Source organism: Cydia strobilella, chromosome 18 (genome assembly GCF_947568885.1).
Source record: "Cydia strobilella chromosome 18, ilCydStro3.1, whole genome shotgun sequence".
Classification (NCBI taxonomy): Eukaryota; Metazoa; Arthropoda; class Insecta; order Lepidoptera; family Tortricidae; genus Cydia; species Cydia strobilella.
Genome location: NC_086058.1, coordinates 3,932,373 through 3,956,430, shown reverse-complemented (window position 1 = coordinate 3,956,430; position 24,058 = coordinate 3,932,373). Strand labels below are relative to the sequence as shown.

Sequence of the window (24,058 nt, the reverse complement as noted above, 5' to 3'; positions counted from 1 at the left end):
GCGCGCACGCGTTTTGTGTTTGACGTGTTGGTTGTCAAAAGTTCAAAACGCTCGCGACACCGATTTCGTAACGTTCTGTGCTAGTGAATTTCAATATTTACCATTGTTATTTAATTAAAACAAACTTGTAATGGATACGAACGATCGAAAAGTAAATTCGCGTACGCATTCGATCACAATGAATCGTGATTCCAAGTTTATTTTGCGAAAAATCATAATGGATTTCGCGATTCTGTTTTGCGGTAAGTTTTTGCTTTATTATTCTTTTTTTTATTAAGTCAGCATTATTAAGGTTAAACTGGAATAATTAAGGTATTGTGTGAAACATCAATACATGATTAATTTGCAATATTGTATTGCATTTATTATTTTATGTGCCCTTGTATTTGCAATTAAACACTTCACGTTCATCTTTCACATTGAATTTTCATTTTATATTATCGGTAAAGTTTATAAACTCAATATTTCATTTTACAATGTATATATTGCAAGCATATCAGAGTAACATATTTGTCATTAATATAATATCACAATACAACTGTCATTAAATTGAAATAAATGTCTATTAATAAATTGATTCCGTTATCAGACTACTAAATAACTTTGTGCTACAGTGCAGTTGTACTATAAATAACTAGTGGAGTTAAAAACCACAAGGAAACAAACTAAAACCTTCTAAATAAAAAAAATTGTTTAGTTTTTTTTTTAGGCAGTCATATGCCTTAGTAAACATTAGTTTAGTTACAAACACTCAGTTATCACATTAGTGTACATTTGTGCACACATTGCACACAGCACAGAGGGGCTTCTGTTACAGTGCAGCGTGATGACCCTGTCCACTGCTTTCTGAGAAACTTATCCCATTGCCATCACATACTTGTTAATCATTGCTATAAATAAGTAGTTTTGGTATCAACCAAATCTTTCTTGCAGGTGACTATATTTTATTTTATTTTATATTTACTGCACAAAAGAAAAACTAATCATACAAAAGGCGGACTTAATGCCAGAAAGCATACACTCTCTACTTTTATTTTATCCTATGTGTTTTTTGTTTACCTATTATAACTATAGAGAAATTAGTAAGATTAGAGTGCTTATTAATAATAAGGTATAAGCTTGTTTAAAACTTGATAAATAAATTATCAAGCTCAAATCTTATTTTTTTTTTAAATGAGTTATTTTGAATGACTCCAAGCTTACATTTTTCTCTATCATTATTAACAGAGTATTTAGATACTAGAGGTTTTAAAATACTTTTTTATGGCCCAGAATTAAAGTAACTTTAATTTTTATAATAATGTCTTTGGTTACTGCGATACTTACTCATGAAATAAATCTATGAAAACGGATTATATCGCATATTTTTATTTTTATCTTAAACTGATTTCTTTGATTTATGTCTGCCCTGCTATCCAGGTTGTCAGTAACATCCAGGCTGACATGAACTGGACTCATAAGTGATACCTATCAGTATTTAGACCTGAGTTTGAGGGTGCAAAAACACCGGGCAAGTGCGAGTCGGACTTACCCACCGAGGGTTCCATACAAATTTAATTTTTAGTATTTGTTGTTATAGCAGCAACAGAAATACATCATCTGTGAAAATTTCAAACGTCTAGCTATCACGGTTCAAGAGATACAGCCTGGTGACAGACAGACGGACAGCGGAGTCTTAGTAATAGGGTCCCGTTTTTACCCCCATCCGTCCCGTTGGGTATGTAACCCTAAAAAGCCCTAGTAATATAATTATTATTATATATTTTATTTTGTATTTATAAAACATTGTGTGATGTTTTCTTTTATTAATTGATTAATTTGGTCTGGATTAAATTGGTTAAATTCTGCTATAAATAGATATTTGTTATTGGTATGCATAAAAAATATTTTAAGCTAAAGAGTTTTTGGGGATACTTGCCCAGGTTGGAGACTTGAACCATTTTATAAAAATTACTAATTCAAAACTTTATTTAATGCTACTAGTCTTCTATTTGATGCTAGGGTGGCATCTCCTGCCACATATTTATCATCATATACACTTTGGCATCATATCAGTATCACATTTGCATTTTTTGTATTAATCAAAGCAGGGGTCATTCACATTGTGAAAATATTTAAAATCACTAATATTACCATATCCACCCACTGCTGAGTAAAGCCTTTATATTCTAACATCACGTCACATTTCCCTTTGGTATTTAAAAGTAGATTGTAGGTAGGTTAGGTACTGAAGTTACAAACTGAAATATGTCATTCATTTCAAATCAGGTGATTCCGGGATAGGTAGCAAGAGAGACTGGGATAGCCAAGCAGCATACAAGTACCGTAAAGCGGGGTGGCTTTGAAATGTAGGGGCGACTTTGAAATTTCAGTTTTAAGCCATAATATATTTTTTTGCAAGATTTTTTACAGTAGGCGACCATCAATATATATTAATCCAACTAGGTACACGAACAGTTTCATTAAGTAATGGTAATTTTGTAGCCATTTTAAAACTATCAAAGTAACCCGAAATTTTCCTAAAGCCACCCCGTTTTACCGTATGTACTTATGTAAAAGAAAGGTGTAAAATCCTATAGATAACCACCCATGATCCCTCAAAGAAAACATTACACAATACGAAACTATAAATTCACGTTATCTGTAAAAAGCGTACAATGCGGTCCTTTATCTGTACTCTGTACAATGTTTGCGTAGGCGTGTGGCGCCTAGGATTTTAAAGAAAAAAACTGGTTTTATGCAGTAATAGAGTCACAAATCAAATATACGCCTGGAGGCAATAAAAAGATAAAGCATGGGTACATGGTACATGATAATCGAGCGTAATAATCATGATCAATGAAAATGGGTACAGTTCATATATAACTTCCCGCGCATGAGAGAATAACTTGCACTTAGATATTTAACCGATTTTTAGTCACATGCATATGTCCCACGTCCCACTTAATCCATGTAATCCTAAAATTTGTAGTATTAATGTAACTAAACCGCAATTTTTTGTATTATTAATAAATTACTTGATGTAGGCCTAACTACCTATTCAGTGGGATTTTTCTGTCACAAATATGTCAGAACGTTGTCGGAAGACATGTCATGTTCTTGACGCCCGAATAAGAAAATACTTTACGTTGCCTAAAGCCAAAAACCTGACCGATTTAATCCTTTCATTCACAAAATGGGTATGTGGTTGTTACGCGCTCCCTTTATGTCAATTATGAAAAATGTTTTCTTAGCCTGTTTTAGTGTCCAACTGCTGAGCAAGGTTTTTCCGGACAGTTACTGAGAAAAGTGTCTAAGTCATCCCACCATCTCCATCTGAGCCTGCAACGTCCATACTTATCGAGACTTAGTCGGACTCACCCACCGAGGGTCCCGTACTTTTTAGTATTTGTTGTTATAGCGGCAACAGAAATACATCATCTGTGAAAATTTCAACTGTCTAACTATCATGGTTCATGAGATACAGCCTGGTGACAGACAGACGGACAGACAGACAGACAGACGGACAGACGAACAGTGGAGTCTTAGTAATAGGGTCCCGTGTTTACCCTTTGGGTACGGAACCCTAAAAATCGAAACGTCAATTTGAATCATAATTTTTGATAACCTCAAACCCCGACCCACGCTGTCCTATAAACTCCCGCGCAGGATACGCGCGCAGAGTGGCAGGTAATTGCGCCGCTGTCAAAACATCCGACCTGTCAGATTACCCGTATCCGCTAAGGAGACCTTTCGCAGCCGATCTTTTTGAGAGGGACTGAAATATTTTATTTTTAAGGCCTTATTAAATATGTACGGTAAAAAAGCTCCTTAGAGCTCGTGATTCTTCTCTTGAAAATTACACTAGGCGGTATTAAGGAGCATTTTCTCTTCATATGTCACAGTACACAAAACTCCAAGACCGTGTAGCTTTCATGGTATTAGCTAGTATAGTCTGCATCTACTGAAATGACTTTTTCGCCTATGACTCCACTTAGTGTTTTATTACCTACTGTACTATTGATCTAATTTCCTAGATATTTGACAAGAACGTCATGTATATAGATAAATACAAATTTTTAGTTCAAATGTGAGAATGACCGGTCTGGGATTAAATAACGGCAGGATATTAATATTATGATTATGTTAATGTTATTATTGCCCACTAACTATTATAACTAATTCGTTTTTCGAAACATCATTATTAGCAATTAAAATCATTCGTTCTATTCTATCATTAGTCATTAACTCATTACGCTATATTTAATGATGAACTCTACAGGTATTTAATTAATTATCGTATTTTATTTAAATGTAAAATAGAGTTTTGAATGGTTGCCACATATATCATACTTATTTTCGCACCAATTAAATTGGTAAATGTTCACTCCTCTGTGCCTTTGGTGGACCGTCTGAATTTAACACTTAAGACAGTGTCCGATTGGGGCGACGCTAACCTGGTCAAATTCAACGCAACCAACACGCAGGCGTGTCTGTTCTCTGCGAAACGGAGTCCTTTCGGCCTGACTCCGACTTTCCGGGATGTATCCGTACCGATATCCAACCATCTTCAGCTACTTGGCACGAGTATCTCGTCTAACCTGAGCTTTGGGGCGTATATTGAATCTCTGGCCAAATCTGCAGCTAGACGATTGGGCGTCCTCTCTAAGGTCAAGCGGTACTTCACACCGGGGCAGCTTCTTCAGCTTTACGTAGCTCAAGTCCGGTCGTGTATGGAGTACTGCAGCCACCTTTGGGATGGATCCGCCAAATATCAGTTAGCCGCCTTAGATTCCATGGACAAACGCGCTAGGAAGCTTATTGGAGATGCGGGATTAGTAGAGGCTAGACTGCAGCCTTGAACACCGTAGAAAGGTATCTTGTTTATCGGTGTTCCACAGGATACATTTCGGGGAGTGTGCGATGGGATTACATAATTTAATCCCCCCATCTCCATTCTGCCACCGTGGGACTAGACGCGGACTTGCGTTTTACCCTTACGTCGTTACTCTGCCACTGATTCGTACTAAGCGCTATGCATCCAGCTTTATCATGCGAACGGCTAAGGAGTGGAATTCACTTCCTGCAAATATATTCCCAGTCCACTATAACTTGGATCTTTTTAAATCGAGAGTGAATAGACATCTTTTAGGTAAGCATGATCCATCCTAGACTGCATCGGCACTTACCATCAGGTGAGATTGCGGTCAAATGCTTGCCTTTTTGTAATAAAAAAAAAAAAACTCTTTTGCCAATTGGCCATAGAGCCATAAAGCTCATGTCGGCGTAGATTAAAGAATAATTACCGCCATTCCCACATGACTTAGCTTTGATAATATTTGTATGGACTATCACACATCCTGTATTCCATAGTTTTTTTCGATCATTCAAAATAAGACTTTACTATTAAGGTAACAAAGACTGAGATGTTATCTCATATCACCTTAACGCGAGATTAAAGAAGGAATAACACATTACATACATTTTACTAAATAAAGAAAATATACCACTTTCAAGAGTAGGCACATTTAAAGATAAATATAGTTGGTCAAACCAAACTGTCAGTAAATAAGAACAAAAAAAAACTATACTCATCCTTTGATTTTGGGTGCTAGTTGTAGTGTAAGACAAAGATAGTATGATTCTCTCTGTCTACTCGTATGTTTGAAATGAGACAATCCTTTGACAAACTATATGTTGCAGAACGAAGTGCTCAAAAATATATGTCCCTCATTTTTCTGCTATTTTATTGCCGGTGACTATACCTTTGAGGTCAACAGAATTGATATAAAGTTAGGATAAGGTCAGTTCTGTAATATTTTGCAGATATGTACTTCACATACAATCTCTAAAAATAAACAGACTAACATCCTTAATATTAGCATAGAATAAGTAATAGTATTATCCACAGAAATAAATATACCATAGAAGTCGCAAATGCATCTACTTCGCGTGTCCGAACCCCGACCAAACGTCGAGGTTGACCGTCGCTCTTTGCAGTCCACGCGCGTCAGTTGTTGCAGTCGGACGTCCGTGAAAACTTAAAAAATGCTTCGTTGCATGATAATTAACCGCAACAGCCCAAAAATTGCGAGTACCCAAAGGCAAGAACATATTTCCTATCACAGATAACAAATTTTAAAATTATATTATGCGTAAATTTTATATGAAAAAGTCGGCACGCTTCATTTCAATACAAATCGTGGTATTTGCGTCATCTAGCGTATATATTAAATCTGTGGTATTATCATATATTCGTAAGCGTCCTAGATAACATTCGTCAGCGGAAAAGGATGGTCGCAATACTAAAATACTACGATAAAAGGCTTAGAATAGCTGTGCCTCTGGCACAATGTCATAACCTCATTAGCTCATTACTATATTCCTACTACTGTTGCTGCTTATTACAATCATCTAGTAAAGTACACAGTACATTACTATAAAGATCCGGAAATAAGGAACTGCTGGCCGAGTACGACATTACGTCCGAGCGCAGCGAGGTCGTTTAGTTACAAGAATGGTAATTCCTATTGCAGCTCCGATAAGTACAGTGTTTCTTAAAAAATATACGGAAAACCAATAGAGGTAAAATCTATTACTAAACTGACTTGTAATAAAGTGCTTGAAATACTCTAATATCTAGTCAAATGACTAAAAAGTGTTTTTAAAATCAAGTGATTGGACACACAGAGATAGCGCTAATTGCACACTTAAGGTTGAAAGTGACCACAATCTGATGATTCTAATGAGTGGCATTTGTTAATGTTTTATTTAATGGCTCGATCGATAGTGAGATAACATACTTTATACTCGTATTGTAATAAAGACTGAAAAATTCCAATTAAGGAATTACTTAGGTAGTATATTGTGCATAAAGGTTACACCTGATTAAGACTGCAGGAAAATTGCTGTTGCAAAGTTGCAGTAGCGGAACATGGGTCATGTTACTGTCAATCTCCTTGATGAAACGTGTGACGGATTGAACATTCTAATCGTACAGCAATGCGGCAATGACAGCAACTCAGTTTATCAAGAAATTTTACATTGACATTGCTCGATCCCACTGCAGCTGCAATAGCATTTGTGCGTTTGTCCAAAAATTTCCTGCCTCAAACAGCAAAACTGTGGAATGGACTGTTGCCCGCGGTGTTTCTGGATCGATACGACCGTCGAATCAAACCTTCAAGAAAGGGGCGTACCTACTGCCATCTTACGCTGCGTCTTACGTAAGCGAACAACTCGCAAACGCGAAGCGGCAGCGGCGCAGCGCGGCGCGGCGGGCCCACGGTGTTCGCGTTCGCAACGAGATCGCCCACGTAGGACACTTCTATAGGTATAAAAGGATTGATTCACCCCGCGCCGCATCGCTTCGCAATCGCGTGTTGTTCGCCTACGTAGTACGCTGTGTTAAATGCCACGACAACGCACTTTCAACCCCTCTGGTGATGTGTCCATGGACGACGGTAGTCGCATACATCAGGCGAGGCGATACGTCTTCGTCCGAATGTAACGTTTACGGGAGATATTTAACCACTTTAGAGAAAATCAAAATAATACCTTTCTTTTTACTATTGCTGGCTATAGGAACAAACTGCAGTTAAGATTGCAAGCTGCATTCAGGTCAAAAACAATAGCTTATAATAATATTATTGCTACTGTTTCAATTCTTTCCGTGCCTATAAATCTTGATCGATTGAAACAATAAAAGACCATACGATCGATAAGAAAGTCGTGAACCAATTTATAAGCTATTAAGTAGGCCGCTGTCAGATATATCGAAGCGGCTAAGGTGCTCGAAAATATCTGAACATGCACTCTAACGCTTTGACAATAGAGGCGTGTTCAGAAATTTGTGAGCACTTTAGCTGCTTCGATATGTCTGATCGCCATCAGATATAGCCGCCGATATACTATATGGTTACAGGTAAACTCGAGCCCAACCCATGTTCCCGCATAGTTCCCGCACTTTTGCGCATTTTTTTGTATATTCTTAAGATATTAAATAATTGATGATCAAGTATGTACGAACAACCTAGGTATGAAGACTGCAGGGCCTTATTGCTCTTTAATATTCTCAGCTCTCGTATGACGGTCTAATTGGGAGCCAGACAGACGACCCTAAAGTCATATTCGCCTACATTCCTCACACAGGATGGCATCATTTAGGCCCGGTAGAGCCCAATTGAGCGCAATCTGGCTGAAATGCAACTGCACTAAAGTGAACGTAATAACAGCTATATTTAGTTACGGCGGGCCGTCCATAAAACTCGATTTCTACCCGCTTGCCTATTTTATTGGGATAATTTAGCACGCTATTCTAAAGGTTTTGACAAAGAAGTCAGCCCAAAGAGGCCCACTGACTCTCAGTCCGCCGGACGATATCGCCCTGTCAGTTGTTCGGAACTGTCAAATCTTTGTTCTAACTGACAGGCCGATATCACCCGGCGGACTGATGATAGTTAAGGGGCCCATTGACTATCAGTTCGCCGGACGATATCGGCCTGTCAGTTAGAACAAAAAATTGACAGTTCCGAACAATGGACAGGCCGATATCGTCCGGCGGACTGATAGTCAGTGGGCCCCTTTAGTGGGCCTCTTAAGATGCTTCGCCTCATCTACTCTATAGCTACAGATATTTTTGATGTTCTGCCCTAATAGCTATATGCAATGCAGTGTATGCTTAGTAAGTATGTAGTGCTTTTCTTGATGCTATTGTAGCACTAATATTCATATAATATTCAAAGTACATATAATATATTCTTTTAATATTCTTACAACAGAAAAATACGTTTGACTTCACATCTCTTTATAATCATATTAATTAATGTACAGTCGCCAATGTCGCCATCAGATATATCGGAGCGGCTGAGGTGCTCAAAAATATCTGAAAACGCACTCTAACGCCTTGACAATATATAGGCGTGTTCAGATATTTGTGAGCACTTTGGCCGTTCCGATATAATTATCTGATGTGGCGACTGTAATAACGAGTCTCACACCACACATCTGCTAGAAGTGTAGATACAAACAAGGTTCTGAAATAATATATCAATTAAGTTTTGTTTACATCGACTTCATTAGTGGAAGTTGCAATTAGGAAGCATACATTTTATCGCTATAATTAAATACATGTCATGTTGTCATCACTGTTAGTTTTTATTTAATGTCACTTTAGGAAACTTCATTATTATTCGTTAGACTATATTTTGGATATAATTGCTACATTTTAACTAAATACCAGGGACCGGACAATCCTTTCCGCGATAAAACCCTTTCAATGGGCGACACTTAAACACGGCTAACACATTGAAAGACTTTCCCTTTTGAACTGCAAGCCCATTCATACCCCTACCTTTGACTAACCCTTACCGAAAAGCTAACCAAAAATAAGGCTAGCCCTTAATAAGGGTTACCCTTATCTTTAAGCGCTTTTTATAAAGGTTTCCCTTTGCGTGAAAGAGACAGGATTAGTATATATCTACGGTAGTGTATGAAAAGGAAAGAAAATACGTGCCTAGTCAAAGAACGCCGCCGTCGCCGCCGATGATCGCTCGGATTCGAAGTAATGTGTGCTTTATGAACAAGTTAGACGACTTAAATTAGCACGCTTATATGCTAAAAGGGAAGCCCTTTATAAGGCTAACCCTTATAAGCAATATGCAAGGTGTTGGTGAGCGGATGATAAGGGTTTTGTAAGGGTATTTGGGCTACCGATTACTCAAATGTGGTAGCTTTATATAAGGGTTTTTAAAAGCAAAACAAAGGGTTTCGTCTGGCAAAGGGTATGGTGAGTTAAGCCTTATGCAATACCCTTATAAAACCCCGATAAGGGATAGCGGGCCGGTCCCTGCTAAATACTACTTTATCGTTGTTCTGTTTAAATCAGTAAAAATGTTTTTTGTTTGTTTTTAGGGTTCCGTACATCAAAAGGAAAAAACGGAACCCTTATAGGATATATCACTCGTGCGAGTCGTGCGTCTGTCTGTCTGTCCGTCTGTCACAGCCTATTTTCTCCAAAACTACCGTACCAATTAAATTGAAATTTGGTGTACATATGTAAGTTTGTGACCCAAAGACGGACATGTAACGTAAACAAATGAATTTTAAACATGGGGGCCACTTGGCGCGCGTCAGTTAACGTCTTTGCCGGTAAAAAAAAATATCAATTTTCCTTCGTAATTCAAGTTACCTACCGATCCGATGGTCCAAACAATCAAAAGCCTTCATAAAAGCACTGTCAAACCTGGCGGTGCAGATACTGTCAGTACGATGGTTGTAATTAATGACAGGGCCGGCCCGCGCCCTGACACGCCCACGCCTCTGCAGGGCTTATGAGAAATAAGGGTATAGATAAAAGTATCGGTATCAAGGCAGTTCATTGTTTATATTGTATCAGCTTTTTTTTATTTACGATGGACTTAAGCCTAGTTCGGAGTGTTCGGACTACGTTAGAAATTTAGTCGAGTGGCGATTATTTGTGACTGCAATGCCTAAAGGGTATACTCTATGCTGCACAAATACTCGCCACTCCACTAAATTACTAACGCAGTCCGAACTAGGCTTTAGTGTCAGTTGTATCATCCGCACTTGACAGACTGATCAACGTCAACCGGCGCGTCACGGCGGTTTACTATAAAACTTGCCATACCATAAAATTTAGCGAACTCTAACGATGACAAACAATTTGGTGCAAGCGACCCTTAAACATGAATCATCAGTAAGATGATTGCATGCCGCGTGTACAGACGTGCCGTTCACACATAGAAAGAAACGCAAGTGATTTTTGATGTATAGCGTGTCCGCCCTGTGCTATTATTTCCATTCCTCCTTATTTATATTCCTTACGAAAATTGCCTGCATAGCTAATAACTATTTATTCAAGGTACTTTAATTTACAATCTAAAGTATTGGTTGATGCAACCCTTCCTTAAGCTAGCCTATCGATACAAACCGCAAAGGAACGTCATAATCTGTCATATCAGTCAATTAACACATCTATCGGATACGCAACGCACTTAATCCTAATCACACCGGTTATCATCGACGTACGCGCATACTCATTATGTAATAATGAGTCATTAACGCCACCAATCCAATGTCAATGTCATGCGCCCACGCGTTGATGTTTTGTTTTGGTTTAATGTATATCAAACTCATGCTTACCAAGTACTTACGGGCCAATTCGAACAATGATCTGGATATCAACTAGATATATCCACTAGATATGAAACAGAAACGATAACGAGATATTTTACGAAAGTCATGTCAAATTTGACATTTCCGCGATTCCGAATGTCCTCGTACGATATTACTTAGACATCCAATGGTAATTAAATGGATATCCCAAAACGTCACAATAATTGTAGCGTGAAATGACAATTGGTTCCTCGAATCGAACTGCAAAAGATAACTAGTTGAGAACTAAACTATAAGTGCTATAACGTATCTATTAGATCTCGTATTGTTTTCGTATAGTAATTATCACGTTGTTCGAATTGACTGGCAAGTCAAACGCTGTGAAACGGAAAAAAATTAACTTTTTACCATTTCCTTTTCTAGGTTTACGTAAAAAACCGATGGAATCATGTTAATTTTTTTATTTTAAATCATATAAGTAGGTAGTTAGGTACCTATTTTTCATACTTAATACATAAAAACGTAATGGTCAAAAATAAAGGTCTGCAAACATATAAATGACAATTCCTTTTTAATTGTGGGCCTTAAATGAAAACACACGGAAAGAACATGTCTAGTCACTTGTTTCGGAAAATGAGATTTTCATTACAAAATGTAAAGCTCTTAATGAACTATTAGTTAAATCTTTTGCTACCACTGTATAATATATGTAACACAAGCTTTTTTTTAGTTAAAAAAGGCCTGGTCACGGAATTACCATACATTTTGACATGGTACCAAAATTTTAAAACCGCGATTACTCAAAATGTTACTTAAGTGACTAGACACGTTCTTTCCTTGTACCCTTCAAATGTTCTCAAACCTTTTAGCTGGTTGGTCTTGGCATAGAGTAACTTATACTAGAGCGGTACTGTCATAGTAAATTTTGTAACCCCAGTAAATTCACTGCCATCTGTCGACACACTTTAAAACTAAAAATAAATATTTATAAAAATACCATAAAATGTATTTAAATATGGATAAATGATTTTTTTTATTTGCATTAATTATTTTTATGATTTTGACCCATGTTCTTTCACTGATATGCGTTAAAATTATAAATAACAAACGAAACCGTCAACGCCCTCTATACGAGTGTAGGCCAAAACTAGTGGCGACCTCTGACCGAGAATCAAATTTTCGTGATTTTCGAGGCACGTTTTTTCCTTAGACTGTATCCATCTATTACGGAGTTATATCTATCTTTGGTCTTGGTATACCGCTTGACTTACAGTTTGACACGCGAAATCATTTTAACTATTTGGTCATATAACTCATAAATTATAAAAGCTTGGAGATCTCAAAAGATCAACCTCATCAATGATAAGAAAGTGTGTCAATTCTTCCAGTGTGTTGCCTCAAGCTTTAAATTATGGCCATGTTTAACTGACTTGTACTGTAACTTGATCGTTTACTATTGTGGGTTATTTTAATTGGTTTCCCTACATTATTGTTTATCCACGGTCCCCGTCGTTACTTACACCGATGGTAATGTTTATAGCCATAGAAAAATACCGTTTGAATTCAATATGTTACGAGTTTCTAGCTATTAATGACGGTTTTATTAAAATTCTTCTATGATGCGTGCGTTTTTATAGTTATTGTTGTATTGGTTTCAAAAAGTTTGTCATGTTTTTTCCATGATTGAAATCATGCTGGTTTAATTATTTGCCCCTCTACAGCTAAACTTATTTATTGTTTTTCCTTTTAAAAAATTTACAAGCAAGACTGGAAGAGTGCTGCAACCGCTACGGACGACATCTTGATGATTTAATTTTTAAAACGTAAAATTTATTTCTTTATCCTAAATTCTAATTGTAATTTTTATTTAAAAACATAAAAAAATATTATTTATTAAAAAAAAGTTAAATGCATTTTTCATTGGCCCAGCCTGTATATGGTTTTTTATAATGTTTTTTATTTATTTATTTATTTATAAGGCATATAAAATTTATTGTTTCTAGAATATGTTATTTATAAGCTAGCTAGTAAGTACATCTCATGTTCATCAGTATCTCCACTTGCTAGTAACAGAGTAACAACTACCTACAATGTATGAAGCGAAATCTAAGGAAAGATTTACGATAGTTTTTTATAGGAGTGTGAATGGAAATGTCGAATTAAAGCTCTTGGGCGAAGTTGTGGTATTTACGACTTGGGATCGATGGGTTTGGGTAGCTCGGAGAAAGATGGCTCAGTGAAATACACAGACTTAAAGCTTAAGTTTAACATATGTTTTCAACAAACGTAGTTACGCTCTCATTTTAAATCGACTAGCTACATTGCTCTGAAACTTTGTACTTACAATAAGATAAGGTATATCTAAGTCTTTAATTAGTTTATGTAGGTTCAGATACCATAGTAAAAAAATACAGCGAATTTAAGTTTTTCATACAAAACTTGTTTTTGCTCTATTTAGTTGTTTTATAAACTGGAGCTATATAAACTAATTACATATGTTATTGCATACGCAAAGTTTCGTTACTATATCCAACACGTAGTTTTAAAATGAGATGATCCGTTTGTATGGGAAGGTGAAATTCGGCCGAGCTTGCCGTTTAACTTATGTTTTCATCCTGTAATAGTTAATATGAATCAAACCTGAGTTTTCGATTCCCCTCTATTTCGAATAAAAACTTACACGATTCAACAAAATATAATCCGTATCTCCCATATTTACCCTAAGGGTGTCTCCTAAGAATAGCAATAAATAGATAAATTTCGAAAGTAGATTATTCACAACGTTTTCATTAAGTTCCTCTCAAGAAAGCAAATGGCCTATTACTCTTGGTTTTAAATATGATGTTGCACGCGAATCGTACAAAAAGCAACTTAACTGACCAACTTTAGACTTTATTACGTTGCTTTAAGGGTTACGAATGCTCAGTTAATATTGTCAACGATGGTACACGCCAAACGTGAAGAAATATTGTCTCGCTACTTAACATTTTATGACTAAATAGTGCTTAATACAGGTTTAGCCAACCTCAACAACTCATCATCATCATCATATCAGCCTTCTATCGCCCACTGCTGAGCATAGGCCTCTCTTCGAGTATTTCTTCTTTCAACAACTCAATGTATCACATTCTATTATCACATGAATTGGGTAGGGCGGGGCTAGAAGGTCCGCGGGTAAAACGGTCCAACATGCCTTACTCCGAAATAAAAGAACCGGCTAAGTGCGAGTCGGTCTCGCGCACCGAGGGTTCCGTACATTACATAATTTTAACAATGTATTTTTTATGTGAAACGGGAGTGAAAGGCAAATTGTGGTTTACGATTTATGACGCATTAAAAAGAACTACTTACTAGATCTCGTTCAAACCAATTTTCGGTGGAAGTTTGCATGGTAATGTACATCATATATTTTTTTCAGTTTTATCATTCTCTTATTTTAGAAGTTACAGGGGGGGGGACACATTTTACCACTTTGGAAGTGTCTCTCGCGCAAACTATTCAGTTTAGAAAAAAATGATATTATAAACCTCAGTATCATTTTTGAAGACCTATCTATAGATACCCCGCACGTATGGATTTGATGGAAAAAAAATTGAGTTTCAGTTCCAACTATGGGGACCCCCAAAATTTATTGTTTTTATTTTCTATTTTTGTGTGAAAATCTTAATGCGGTTCACAGAATACATCTACTTACCAAGTTTTAACAGTATAGTTCTTATAGTTTCAGAGAAAAATGGCTGTTACATACGGATGGACAGACAGACAGACATGACGAATCTATAAGGGTTCCGTTTTTTGCCATTTGGCTACGGAACCCTAAAAACCGCATTTGAAATGGCCATTTAATAAACAAAATAACACGGTGCATCCGTAATTCAACTCCAAGCCAATAAATAAGCGATTGCATTTCATTTCGATTCCTGCTCTTAAATGACGCAAAAAAACTCAGATCAAGACAAATGTGAGTAAAGGAATTAGCGGGCAAGAGTAATCAAGAAGGCGGTTTTCCGTTCAGAAATATGTATACAATTTTTCACCTTATTTCATCGCAATAAAGTTGACTTTTGTGTACTTGTTTGTGACTGTTCACGCTTGATTAATCGTTCGCTTTTAATAAAGCAATTAGTCGGCATTCACACTGGCCCTCGGCTTTTTACAAATGAACGTATTATTTATTGTGAATTGTGGGAATAAAAGCTATAATTCTTGCGAAGTCTTTAACTCTTGCCGTTCCCTGAGCCAGAAGGCGAAAAATCTCCTTATATGATCATATTTTTCTAAGAGACGTTGATATTCGTAGACGTGGAAAAAATATATGCAGTTCTTGATTATTTTATCTTTAATTTATAAGCTTCCGATACACGAATTATGACACTTCGCTCGATACAATTAATTACCAAAGTAACCTCTAACTAGGACTTTTAATCCAACTTTACTCGGTTATTTATTATGTGACACTATAAACAACAAAAGAAGAAAAAACAATCTTAACTTAAATAGTAATTTGTTCGCTTTCGAATTTTGATATTGTAAGGCAACGTTTTTAAAATAAATAAAAATCGACAAAATTCGATCAAAATTGACACTTGGCGCGCATGGTCTTTCCCCTTCTTTCTTGCGAAATGTGACAGTGACAGTGATAGCGGAAAACCGATGGAACGGCCTTAACGCCACGCCTCTCGTAATGGTTGTTATGGAATTTTAACAAGTGTAGATAATTTATCCCGTCAAAGTATTAAAGCAGGTAGGTATTCTAAAAGATGAAAAAACCCTTATTCCTTATAAGCAGCATGTTTATTGACAATACGTTCACGGCAGCTTGTATTGATTGACAAATTGAGACATTTTTAGGAGACGTTTCCTGTAACAGTTCTCATGTCAGCAAGGAATCCAAAAACCTCCAAGCCTTCTAAACCAGCAATTTGCTGCCTTTCTGGGCGCGGTAAAAAAAAGTTTAAGGTTTTTACTATTTTTCTTGTGTAACACCCATCAACCGTTTTTCTAATAACAATGAAAAACTGCAATATGGGATACAAAATTGGGAAAAAGAATGGGAAATACCCTTAAAAAGTTGCTTTTTACTATTTACCTACATAATGCATGCTAAGTTGTATGCTTTCTTTCGGTTGGGACTATACTTTAATTTAAGCCTACGAGTCAGACCATACAGTGATTGACAATACTGTATTTATTGATTGGCAAATTGAGCACTTTAGACTTTTTTAGGAAACGTCTCCGAGGCTCTTAAATAATACTCAACATGTCACTAAGGAATCCAACAACCTCTGCCAGCAATTTGCTACCTTTTCCGGGTAAAGTAAAAAGAAGTTTGAGCTTGCCTCATGCAATAAAAACTGTCAGATAACTGTCCGAGAAAGCCGATATATCTGATAAAGGTGTCACGTGTGAGCGATTTGCGTAAGATTTCTCTATAATGACTTTAATGAGAGAAATGACCGTAACCACTCTTTGGATTTAAGATCTGATTTGAGCTTATCGGACCATATATCGTATCTGCCTCATTATTTTAAACTTTTTATTGGCGCTGATTAGTGTTTTATCAAGTCTAAGGGGCCCACTGACTATCAGTCCGCCGGACGATATCGGCCTGTCCGTTGTTCGGAACTGTCAAATTATTGTTCTAACTGACAGGCTGATATCGTCCGGCGGACTACTAGTGAGTGGACCCCTTAAGTCCGATTGCATGTTAAGACAGCATCAGTAACGCCAATTACCTTCATTTACTATTTGCTATATTCCACCTCTACAATCAGAATCTAAAATGTATCTTTGCAATTCTTCGTGCGATCAGAGGAAAAATTGTTTCAAAAGTTTTTTACAGTTTTTCTGACTACCAACAATGCGAACTTTATATTGCTGAGTTACCATTGCCAGGTGACTGATTTACACTAAGTTTTACACACAAACCATAAAGAAACCTGGTTGACACATTATTGCTTAAACAGCATCCATCTGTAAAGGAATAAAACATTCTTGGTAGAAAGTTAACGACATTGCAAGTTATAGACATGTACATATTTGAAATTTTGATGACTTTCGTGCTGTAGAAACTTCACTATCCCAATTTGGTCGTTTAAGATAGAGTAAGGACAAGAGAAAGCCACAAATTCTTTCCCCTCTTATACGGCACATCAATACTTACTCTAAACCCTCTTGAGCCAAGACAAATCCTATTACGGCGAGATTTAAACGTCACAATAAAACTATTTACATTAGACTGCCGACGTGCTCATATTGTCATTATAATTTATGGTAAAGCGACGTGGGCAGTTTTGTTAGGCTCATTTGCTTTACAATTGCACAGAACAGAACGGCACAGAAAGAACACCACAGGGCTATAACCGCGAAACAATCGTTCGTCTCTATCGCTCGAATATGCAGATAACAAAATTTTCTATTTCGCGGATAGGTCATTCTCATTTCATTTTATTTATTTCGTTGTAAAGTCATGTACATAGTAAATCAAGCTGTTATTCAATAAAATAGAAGTCAGACCATGACACCTTGTAAGGGCAAACAACATTAACTTAAAAACTAAATTATACAAGTCTTCCCATTTATAAATAACAATTAATAATATATTACAAAAAAAAATGTTATAAACTATCGTCATTAAGAAAATGCTTAACCGAATAATAACATTTATCTATTAATTAATTTTCTAATTTGTTTTTAAAGACTGCGTTGCCAGTTTCTAGCTTAATATAATTGGGAATTTTATTTGTGATGGTGTCCGGCATTACAAGGGTACCAGTGCTTAAACGTGTTATCTTTAACTAGCTTTTGCCCGCGACTTCGTCTGCGTGGAATTAGTAATTTGGGTAGCTTATTTTTTATGCAATCTGTTTTTTATCGATTTCCCATACAAACTTTCACCCCCCTTTTCACCCTAAAGGATGATTTCTGGGATAAAAACTACCCTATGTCCTTCCCCGGGACTCAAACTATCTCTATACCAAATTTCAACTAAATCGGTTCAGCGGTTTAAGCGTGAAGAGGTAACAGACAGACAGACAGTCAGAAACACTTTCGTATCTATAATATAAGTATGGATATGGATTAGTTGTTATACTATGGAGTGAATTTAACGTAACCGTGTGATAACGGCGTGTATGCTGTCGCCAGTTGAAGTTCCAATAACTTAAGTATTAAATTGTTACAGGATTATCTGATAATTACTACCCCCAGTACAGAAAATGTACCTGCCCTGTATGAATGAAACAACTTTGGCATATGTTTGGCTAGGTATTCCACCGATAAACAGCTCCCAGATGCCCGCCTTATTACTATGTATAAGGATGGTATACCTATAGCTAATTTCTAGAAAGGTTTCGTTGCTCTTAAGAATCCCTAACCGTTTTCCGTTTAGAATTTATTTGCTTTTGAGTACAAAGTGAACAGTTTTCGACACTGTAATCTATGACCACCTTTATACTCTGCTGTCGCTGAAGTGTTACTAAAGACCGTTTTTGTTTGAAGTCACGTCATGTTGGCGCTTTTCTCATTCGCTGCTTGGCAACACTCAAATTATATAAATTAAATAGTTATATTTAGTTCACGTGCGAGCTATTTTTTTACACCTATTGCTATTTGCAAAATATGCATGCCACAGTTTCTTGCTAATTTATTATTCATTTATTAATGTTTTAAAGGTTTTTTTTTTTATGTTTGGTACTCCATAACTCCGTCATTTCTGGACCGATTTTGAGAATTCTTTTTTTGATTGTAAGTATATACATACAGATTGGTCCCGTTTTTGTCAAAAAGCAGTTCTGATGATGGGATCCATGAGGAATCGAGAGAACTCCTCAAATGTTAAAGGCATACATATAGTGATTTTAGTATTTTCATCAACAAATCAAGCACTTACATTTAAAAAAGTGACATTTGATGAAGTGGAACTGCTGATGATGATCAGAACGGAACTCTTCAATGACGCATAGTTCACGTTTGGCGATTTGTCCTCTTCTTTATGTTTGTTAAGCAACTTAAGTTTTTAATACATATTTTTGTCAAGCTCGAGTTCTGATGATGAGACCCACGAGGAACCGAGGGAACTCCACAAATGTGATAGGCATACATAAAGTGATTTTTGTATTTTCATCAACAAATCCAGCATTTACTTTTAAAAAAGTGACATTTGATGAAGTGGAACTGCTGATGATGATCAGAATGGAACTCTTCAATGACACATAGTTCACGTTTAGCGATTTGTTCTCTTCCTTATGGACCCAGACCCAAACTTGGACCCGGACTCGGACCCGGACCCGGGTCTGGACATGGACCCCAACTTGGACCCGGACCCGGACCGAACTCTGACCCAAACTTGGACCCGGACAGCCGGACACGGACCCGGACTCGGATCCGGACCCGGAAATGCTACTAGAAAAGTGGGTTAGGTGGGTTGGTGGGTTTTTTGAACTGCGATTCTCACAGAACAGAACTGCTATCAGAAAAGTAGGTTAGGTTAGAACTGCGACCCTTACAAAAACGAAATGCTACTAGAAAAGTGGGTGGTTTTCTACATAATTAGGCAAAAGATGCTGTCTTTTTCATTTCATTGTCTGGAATCTAAGAGTGCACCATCAACAATAAGTGAACTTTCAGCGGCATCCCCCATTGCAGTCGGTTTTTTTTTCTTAAAAATTATGTTACCTTTATTTACCGACGTTTGAAAATGTGATGTCTACCCCAAACTTTAAATGCACTTTTCGTCGGGTAGTCACACAAATCTCTGTTTTGACATTTTGCTGGGACGTCAGGGACCGCGTTAACCAGTGAAACCTGTGTCGAAACGTCGGTAAATAAAGGTAACAAAATAAACTCGCGATAGACCCGATTGTAAATGTGATTTAATATGTGTTCAAAACACGAAAGTTTTAAATTTTAAATTTCCTCATTTTGAATAATGCTTACAAATGTTTTTGGTCAAACACGCTTGTCATGGTCATAAAAGTCAAAACTACAATAAATGTACATTAAGTACAAGTAATGTACAGTCAGAAGCTGAAGTATTTACACGGAAAAGTAAGTAAGTAAAAAAAGAAGAAAAGAGAAGATGAAGAATATTTACTTACTTAAGTTCTTTCTATGGTTCTACTATTGCAGGGCAGGATCCTTCAACTTTGCCTCAGCGTAGTGCCTTCTAGGAGTTCTAGGTGCCTTTTTTATGTAAATCTTTGAACTGAACTGTTTTATCAAAAGGATAATCTACAAACGTTGACGGTTCGGTTAGTGTATGGCAATGGCAACTCATACAAAACTGTCAAACTTCATACAATCAGATCTGAACGCACGTTACTTATGTAGAATCAAACTTCAAACTGTTTCGATTTAACTCCGTTTTATTGTTTATACTAATTAAATTAATGTATCTTGTTAACAATCACAAATCGTATTCCCTCCAGAAACATATCTGACAGTTCTCCATAATAAAAACTAAGAATAGTCATAAACACAACAACCAGAGATTATAAAGCCGGGTGCATGCTACATGGTATAAGGCCACATACAGGATATCCACTACAATCACTACTATGATGCTTACACTTACGACCACTGATGGTTCGAAAATTCTCGGCCCTCATAAGATACGGTTATTATGTATGTCACTTTATTTGTACCGAAATTGAATTTGTACAGTCAGCTACAAAATTGTAGAAGTGTCCTACTGTAGATGAAGGGTACACGAAAAGAACATTAGTCACTTTAGTAACATTTTGAGTAATCGAGGTTTTAAAATTTGGAACCATGTCAAAATGTATGGTAATTCCGTGACCAGGTATTTTTTAACTAAAAAAAAAATTGTGTTACATATATTATACAGTGGTAGCAAAAGATATAACTAATAGTTTATTAAGAGTTCTACATTTTGAAATGAAAATCTCATTTTCCGAAAAAAGTGACTTGTTCTTTCCGTGTAACCCTTCAGATACACCGACAAACGCTTAATTATGCAGCTGGCCGACCGTGGAAAGCGACTAATCGACAATTCACTGAGTAAAAAATGTTCTTGTCGATTAAAAAATATAAATGTATTAATCGTCGGTCGCCGAATGTAGAATTTTTTTCTAAGACACTTGCCCGCGAACAATAAACTCGTAAATTGCTGTCACTTTTTGCTGATCGTCGTCAATTGGACAGCTACTTAAATATGCAAAACGATGCTACGATATCAAATACAGCTGTCAGTGTCACGTGTTACATGTCGTCTCGTAAGTTATCAAATAGATACAAGTAGTTTTTAGACGATATAAGATGTAGGTTATACTGAATCACTTTTTATGATCCAACCTAGTACTCACGTCATGGAAAACTCCAAGTTTATAGCCTGACGCCGACGTTGATAATCATACCTGTATGTCCAGATGGTCCAGTCAGCATCAAACAGATATTGACGGCCAAAGTGACCAAATTGTATGTACCACACCTTTGTTAGCATAGAAATAAAATAATATTTAAATATAAACTGTAAATATTTTCGTGTACCTACAATAAAATTTTGAAGTTTTTAAAGTTTGAAATAAGGATGTATCCCGATATATTTGGCTTTACTGGCTTATTCCCGTTGCTAGGGAGGTTTTGGGATTATACTGAGCAACTTTTACTACCCGACCAACTACGAAATCGCTAAAAAAACTTGAATGTTTCATGCATTTTGGCTGGTCCATTTTCTATGGGAGTGTAAAATTTTTTTCGCGATTTCGTGGTTGAAGTTGCTCAGTATAATCCCAAAACCTCCCTGGCAACGGGAATGCACTTATTTTTCAGCCACCCTGTATATTTAGCGGACTGTACGCATGTTGATCTTGTACCCTAAAACATTGTGGGTTCAGATTTCATCCCGTCGGGTCAATGCGCCGAGTGCCGACCACGTTAGACATGCCAGTATAGCACGCCGTGTGTAGAGTTACCAAGTAATTAATGTAACTTACAATACGCGTATCTTTTACATTGTTGTTGTTTTATATCTTTCTGAGACTGTATAATTAGATACTCTGTATATACGGCAGAATGCTTTCGTGTATTTCGGCTCTTTATTTATACACCTACGAGTAAAAATGAATATCGGTCACATTTGTTGACTTTACATTGCTTTTATTCGAACTCATAGTATCTTCCGCAGTTAAACATGGCCTATGAACCTTCTGTATATAGTATAAGGTCCTGTCTGTAGCTACATGCATATATTCAAGCACATTCAATAGGGGGTCACTTTTGTTTTGAGTGTATTTAGAAAATTTTATTGAAAAAACAAAAGGGGTATTGTACTCGTAGGAAAATGTCTATATATACGCGATAACACTTTAGGCGCTTAGGCCTGTTATCGCCTCAATGAATCTTCCTAACTTACAGTTACATTACATACCTATTTCAACAATAATTACCGTCCATACCTATGACTTTTTATTGAATAATCATTATAGTAACGGAATCCGCGCTTTAGATGTGCAATTAGGGATTATTCACCGTAAAATTCCCGTGTCCGGGATGTTAAGGCCGTTCCATCGGTTTGCCGCTGTCTTTGTCACATTTCGCAAGAAAGAACGGGAAAGAACATACGCGCCAAGTGTCAATTTTGATCGAATTTTGTCGGTTTTTATTTATTTTAAAAACGTTACCTTACAATATCGAAATTCGAAAGCTATGAAATTACTATTTAAGTTAAGATTGTTTTTCCTTCTTTTTTGTTTATAGTATCACATAATAAATAACCGAGTAAAGTAGGATTAAAAGTCCGAGTTAGAGGTTACTTTGGGAATTAATTGTATCGAGCGAAGTGTCATAATTCGTGTATCGGAAGCTATGTTGTTAAAGATAATATAGTCAAGAATTACATATATTTTTTCCACGTCTACGAATATCAACGCCTCTTAGAAAAACATGATCATATAAGGAGATTTTTCGCCATCTGGCTCAGGGAACCGCCTTAAGTAGATTGATATGTTGGCTTTGATTAAATAATGGCATGACACAAATATAATGGTCTAGGTACTAGGTAATTTCTGAATTACTTCCAATTTAGTTTTCTGACTCGATAATATTCGGGTGACATATCAACAGGAAGGCGCAAGTGGGAATTCACCAGACGCATTCATAAGTAATCGAACGATCTGGTCTATGTTGCAAAGAACTGTTATTTAAAATAAAAAATAAATAAAATAAAATAAATAAATAAAGTTTTATTTCAGGCAAAAAGTACATTCGTACACCCATATCAAGATACAATTTAAAAGTTAAAACGCCAAAAGAAGAAGTACTTAATAATAAAATAAAATAAGCCCGCAGGGCAGCTTGTGGCGAGCTGTTGGGGAGTAACGACCCCACGGACCCGAGTGCTCCCGAGAGTCGGTCAGGGTCTCCGTCTCCGGCGTGTCTTCGTCGGTCGGAGTGGACCCCAAGGGGACCCGCAGGACTCTCAGCTCTGGCTTGCCTTCATTGGCTGTCCAGAGAGGAGTCGCTAGAGCTATATGCTCCAGGGGTGGAAGTGAAAGATGCATAAGACGCGAGTTGGCACAGTGGCTGGTAACAGCCACTGGGTAGAAAGCGGCGCACACCTCTCGACACCCCTGAGCCGCTCACACCGGTGTTGCTCCTGGTCGTCTTCACGACGGCAGTTTCAGGGGCCCATCTAGTCAGCGGCAAGTCACCACCTGCCTCGATAACGTGTGTTAGCATTGTTATGGCAGGTGTCCGGACTTCTTTTCAATAGCCCAGTCTCATTGTCCACCCAAACTTCAATCCATAGACCGGTATACTGTTCACTTTTTCTACAATAGTCCCAATGCCTGTTGCAACCGGTTCATGGGTGTCTATTGTTGCACCTGTGAACGGGTTCCAGCAGGCGTTCTACATGACATTAAAGCTCTCCAAGGGGCCTCTACGTGTTGGATCTATATCCCCACGCAAGCCTATCAAAAGA

The 24,058-nt window shown here is 37.0% G+C and overlaps 1 protein-coding gene across 1 annotated transcript in view; it reads left to right on the top strand.

Moving 5' to 3' along the window:
* The window catches only part of LOC134749431 (putative phosphatidate phosphatase), an 84,240-nt gene continuing 60,182 nt past the window's right edge, over positions 1–24,058 (top strand). Inside the window, exon 1 of the mRNA XM_063684359.1 lies at positions 1–242. Within this exon, the coding sequence (XP_063540429.1) occupies positions 131–242 (112 nt within the window). The 5' untranslated portion in view covers positions 1–130. The remainder of the gene's footprint in view (positions 243–24,058) is intronic.